At 42.1% G+C, this 6000-nt stretch overlaps 1 protein-coding gene across 8 annotated transcripts in view; it reads left to right on the forward strand.

Annotated features, from left to right (window-relative positions):
- LTBP1 (latent transforming growth factor beta binding protein 1) overlaps nucleotides 1-5527 on the forward strand; it is a 389228-nt gene extending 383701 nt beyond the window's left edge. For all 8 annotated transcript variants that reach the window (XM_032410265.1, XM_032410266.1, XM_032410267.1 and 5 more), the window contains 2 exons: nucleotides 3169-3318; nucleotides 4503-5527. In XM_032410265.1, coding sequence (XP_032266156.1) covers nucleotides 3169-3318; nucleotides 4503-4684 — 332 coding nt within the window. In that variant the 3' untranslated portion in view covers nucleotides 4685-5527. The remainder of the gene's footprint in view (nucleotides 1-3168; nucleotides 3319-4502) is intronic.
- Nucleotides 5528-6000: the final 473 nt, after the last annotated feature.

Genomic DNA, 6000 nt, shown 5'->3' on the forward strand with positions numbered 1-6000 from the left:
CCCATTTAGAAAAAACAATGTCTGACGGTTAACGGGAGTGTCTTGGATAAGGAAGCCATGCAAGCTAAAGGTTTCTCTGGGGGAAGCCACAGCTTCTCAGATTCCAAATGCAGTCTTGGTAAAGAATAGGTTGCCTCACTTCTAGAATGGGAATAGGGAAATGCGGATTCTGGCTGCCTCGTCTTCATCTTCCAGAGGGTCCCTCCTTGCAGTGGGCAAAGCCACACCAGATTTTCAAGGCAGGGAATTCCTGCAGACCGGGGAGTTAGAGTTAGGACTTTGGAGACACTGCTGAATTACAGACTACAATAAAACCTCTTCTTTCTTTGGGCCCTGTTACCTGTGAACAAAGCACGCTAGCCATGACCTGGTTCCTGAGGAGCAACCCAAGCTTTGCGGCTACATTTGGAGCGACTTCAATTCTGAGTCAAAGAGTGTTTCCTTCGTTCCCTTCCCTTCTCGTTCTTTTCCTTGCCTACCTTTGGTTTTTTGATGGATGCATAAATTGATCATTCAGCAGAATTAAGAGCGCTTCAAAATCTACATGAAAACAGCATTGTATCAATCTAGCCAAGTTGATTAACACACACCTGTGTAACCCTCACCCAAGTGTAGAACATTAGCAGCGTCCAGAAGACCCCCTGAAGCCCTTTCCCAGCCAGGGCCCCCCCCCCCCCCGCCCCAAGGATAACCACTCTCCTAACTTCTAATACCTTCGATTATTGCTTTTAATCCACAGCATACAACGATGCACTACTTCATGAAACGTGTCTTAATACACTGACAGGTGTAAGACTGTGCACTTACAATTTCTACACTTACCTATGAATATGTGACAGGTCAATGGACATTAACCTTTAAAAAAATGAAAAGGGAGAAGAGATCTTAAGGTTGAAAGGAAGCCCAGCTGGCCTGCCCCATAAATCCAAAATAACAGGTTACGGCTATACTCAGCTGTGGCACGTCGTGCAGCTCCTGCGTACCGTCCCTGTCACCTTAGACAGAGTCCAGATTCCAGGAACCTTCCTGCTGAAATGTTCTGGCTTGTGTACCTTTTTTTTTTTTTTTTTTTTTTTAGTGCTGACGTTGCTTTAAAACTCTTTTTTTAATTCACTACAAATGTTAAGAAATAAACATGTTGGTGTCACATCAGTTTCCTTTTTAGCAACATAGGAAGCTGAGATGCAAATCTTAGACCTTGAGCTTTGACTACGTCAGTGGCCTTTAAACTTACTACAGGTTACGAGAAATAGTTCCTCCTTCCCAGACCAGGAGCAAGGACTTTCTGGCCCTGCTAAAGAAATGATCATATTGGGTAGATAGTAACACAGAGGGAGGGCTGAGGTTTCTTATCTCCCGACTTCTGCTTATTTAAGAAAATTGAACTGAGAGCTGGGGGTACCTTTAGTTAAGGCACTATTTTATAAAAGTAGAAACTCCTAGAGCAGAAATCAGTTTTTTTCTTATAAAGGCCTAGAGAGTAAAGTTTTTAGACTTTGCAGGTCTGCAAAAGGCTCTGCAGGCCTACTCAGCCCAGCTAGGATATCACGAAAGCGGCCACAGACAGCATGTCAGTGCATGAGTATAGCTGTGTTTCAATAAAACTTTATTTACAAAAGTAGGGAGCCAGCCACATTTGCAGTGGGAGCTGTACTTTGCTGACTCCTGTAGAAGTATTTTCGGACGTCTACTTGATGTGTATATGTGTAGGAGTTTTCAAAATTTAATTCCACGTTTAAATTCTGTAATAATAGAAATTTTTAGTAGTTATAAAGTCAAAATGATTTTGCCATAGTACCTGGAATTTGAAAATATTTTCATAGATTAAGACTTCATTTTCTTAAGTATTTCTCAAACTGGATTGGGGGCCCTAATGACATAGTCTTGATGGCCTTTCTTTTTTTTTTTTTTTCCCTTTCAAAATTTTTAAAAGGGCCTGTCATGGATGTGTTAATTTTTTAAAATCACTTGAGTTACACCTTGCAGCCCTGCATAAGCAGTAATATTTTGCTGCCCCCTGCAGTTCCACTGGAGAATTACTTCAGAGGGCCAGATAGAGAGTTATGGCCATATTTTGAATTTTTTTTTTTTTTTTTAAAGCTGATACGTGATGAGGTTCAGAAGTGGGGGATGGGGGGTGAGCCCACATCAACAGTGTGTCTGTGTCACCGTGGATTTATATTTACAACTTTTCTCTCTAGAAAGAGAGCTAAACACTCTTGATGCCTGTTTGATCTCTTTTTACATTCATAAACCCTAGCCCTAAATCAGTTTAAAGATATCTAAGCTATAAAAAGAGCCAAACAAGGACTTCTTTGTTTCCCGAAGAAAAAGATTTTTGGCTTTCTAAGCACAAGTATGATGTACTTTTCTCATTTATCAGGATGTTTCGAGTCCCTTTTACTGTCTTTATCCTTTGATCTCCTGAGAGCCCTTTTGTAAGGCTCATTCCAAAGCTAGAGCAAACAAACCGACTTTACAGGGCAAGACCAGCCTGGCTTTTCACTGCTCTTTGGGGAACTCCAAGTGAAAAACCACCGCCTGAAATCCCCATGGATCTTCCCAGCAGATGTCTGCCACACTGTGATAGTGACTTCCAGTGGTTCCGTCCTGAAAGTTGTGCTGCCACTTGCCCTACTGAGAACTCAGGAAATTTGGGATTTTAGATAAAAACCATACGTTAGCATTTTTTGTGATTTTAATATAGAATATCGGAATTCAAGATGTGGGGCTGCTCGTGCACAATATAGAGAAAGTTTTTAATATCTCGTGCTTAATGTTGTGTACAGATCTATCCAGCCTGAAATTTTACTGCTAACTTGAAGGCGTCTGAAATAGGCGTCTGAAATATGTATATATGATGAACCATAACCTTAATAATTATATAGTTTTAAAAGATGGTGTAAGAGCCTGCAAATTTCTTTTTTTTTTAAGATTTATTTTATTTGAGAGAGAGTGCAAGCAGAGGGGAGGGGCAGAGGGAGAGAGAGGGAGAGAATCTTCCAGCAGACACCCTGCTGAGCGCAGGACCCGACGTGGAGCTTGATTCCACGACCCCCAGATCGTGACATGAGCCAAAATCAAGAGCTGACCACCCAGCTGACTGAGCCCCCCAGGCGCCGCAGAGGCTGCAACTTTCTAACCTGGCTCCTGTCTTCTCCTTTCCAGGTTTTTTAAATAGCTTTGAGGAGTTGCAGGCTGAGGAATGTGGCATCCTCAATGGGTGTGAGAATGGCCGTTGCGTGAGGGTGCAGGAGGGTTACACCTGTGACTGCTTCGATGGGTATCACTTGGACATGGCCAAGATGACCTGTGTTGGTAAGGATGACGTGTGTCCTATGGCAGATTATTCTCGCCCTCACATCCCCCGTGGCCAGATCTCATATAGTCGAGGACACTTAAGATAGATCTGCAGTATCGGTTTGGGAAGAGGAGAGAAGTTCTGGAGATGGACGGTGGTGATGGTTGCACAACAGTGTGAATGTACTTCATGCCACTGAACGATCCACTTAAAAGTGGCTAAAATGGCCGATTTTATGTCTTGTATATTTTACCACAATTTTAAAAAATAACACGGATAGCTCATTTAAGAACTCATATAGTTGTACGTCGGGAAGAAAGGACAGAATGTTCCAGGTAATTAGTTTGACTCTTCTAAATTCAGCTTTTGACTCTGCAGCAAGTAATGTTTTCCCCCAATACCTGACACCAGCATAAGGAGTGTAAATGTCTGAAAAAAATATAACTCCGGTGGTAATCATGCTGGAGAACGTTCCTCCTAAAACTCCCTCTCCCTCTCTGTCTCTCGCATGACCATCCCTTCTATTTTTAAAAGACCGGTAAGCATGCATTTGTTCTTCCTCATGTGATCCATGCCACCTTCTAGAGCCTGGCCCTTGAATTACGGTTTTTTTCCTATTTCTGTGGCTCTTCTACTCCCTCCGGCAGCAACCCCCTTCCCTACTTCAGTCTTGTTTGTCTCCGTCGGCGGTGGGTCTGGAAAAGAGGTAAACCTGGGTTATTACAGGTGTTGCGAGTACATTTCTTTTCTGTGGAAAGAAACCTAAGAAGGTAACTCGAGCCTTTCCAGAGGCTGCCTCGAGGGCTCTCCGCTCACTTGTTTGGTTCTTTCTTTGGTGTATTCCTGTTGACAAACCTGAACGGTTTTTCTGTACCTGCAGAAGGGAATTTAGAAGTAGGAAAGTTCTCCCAGCTTTTTTGAGTTTTGACTATAAAATGTCAAGCCGGCCAAATGTTCATGTTGCTTTAAATAACAGGGAAGAAAATTCTAGAACCTCTCGGACCTAGAAAGTTGTATTTATCTTGCGTGTGATTGCAACAGACAGTAGTGAGAAAGACTATCCCGTTTACTGGGGGGAAAGCAGAGAACCGCCAGACTGTGTCCCGGCCGGATGCCTCGATGCCTCAGGTAAGCTGTAGGTTACATTTCCTCTCGGAGTCATAGGAGAGCTTGTTTACCTGCGTGGTTTGGCTTATTGCAGATGTAAACGAATGTGATGAGTTGAACAACCGGATGTCTCTCTGCAAGAATGCCAAGTGCATCAACACCGAAGGCTCCTACAAGTGCCTATGTCTGCCTGGCTACATACCTTCTGACAAACCCAACTACTGCACTCCGTTGAATACCGCCTTGAATTTAGAAAAAGACAGTGACCTGGAGTAAAAGAGAATCTACATAACCGAAGCCCATATACTCTGCACTGTGTAAAGGGGAAGAGAGAGATGTATTATACTTGAGACATTGCACCGAACCTGGAATGTCGGAAATACGGAAACATCGCGGAGTTGTGCGTCCTCGGGAAGAGGATGAGAGGATCCAGCGTGAGCCTGACTGGTGTGACAGACCAAATGGACGTTTCTCTGAAAAACCAGTATATATAGTCTGTTCATATGTAAAATTCAGTGGAAAAGAGGCGGAACAGTGCTGTTATTTTAAACAGAAGGTTGTATTATGATGTTTTTGTTTTGTTTTGTTTCTACTATTGCTTGATTAAATTCGGCATTTAAATAGTGGTGGAAATATTTTATATAATTTTCATTTTTTGGTTGTGCAGTTCCTTGGCTACTGTTTTTCTTCAGATTTTTTTTTTTTCATTCTCAAGTGCACAAGTCTTTGATAAAATATTGTTAAGCTGTATTATAAGTATTGTTACACAGGGTTATGTTATTCCTGGTCTGGAGCATTTTTAAAATCCACACTGTCTGTCCTGTGGAGCAGGCAGTGATTTTTGTTTCAAAACTTTTATACACATTTGGAGGAAAGTACTTTATATTTACGGTGTATTGTCTGATTTTAATGTCCATTCTTAGCCAAGCTGCTAGTAGGCATCAATTGGATCCTTTCCTGCATTGAAATGGAAGAACTAATGAGCTTACGTTAGTATGGTAATTGTGTAAAGTAAGCCCAGCAAAATTGTTGGAAAACTTGATGATCCCACCGTATTTACCATTGTATGTTAAAGCAAAATAAATCACCATTTTTTTAGAAAAAAAAAATTCTACCTGAGAGTAACTGTCAGTGAGTATCTGTGTACAAGTTGTATCCCCTCCCCCATTTATTTTTACGAGTGGTTCTCTAGTAACGTAAAGTCTTTTGCAGGTTAATTATTAAATCTGTTAGATATTGTTAGAGACTGAATTGTGTCCCCCCCCCTCAAATTCATATGTTGATGTCCTAACCCCCCAGGACCTCAGAATGTGACTGTATTTGGAGACAGGGTTTTTAGAGTACTTAAGGTTAAATGAGGTCTTTGGGGTGGGCCCTAACCCGATATGACTGGTATCCTTATAAGAAGAGGAGATGAGGACAGACACACAGAGGAAAGAGCATATGAAGACCCAGGGAGAAGACAGCCATCTCCAAGCCAAGGGAGGAGGCCTCGGAAGAAATCAGCCCTGCAGAACCTTGATCTCAAACTTCTAGCCTCCTGAATTATAAGAAAATTAATTTGTGTTTAAGCCGCCCAGTCTGTGGTCCTT

Source organism: Phoca vitulina, unplaced genomic scaffold (assembly GCF_004348235.1).
Source record: "Phoca vitulina isolate PV1807 unplaced genomic scaffold, GSC_HSeal_1.0 scaffold12, whole genome shotgun sequence".
Classification (NCBI taxonomy): Eukaryota; Metazoa; Chordata; class Mammalia; order Carnivora; family Phocidae; genus Phoca; species Phoca vitulina.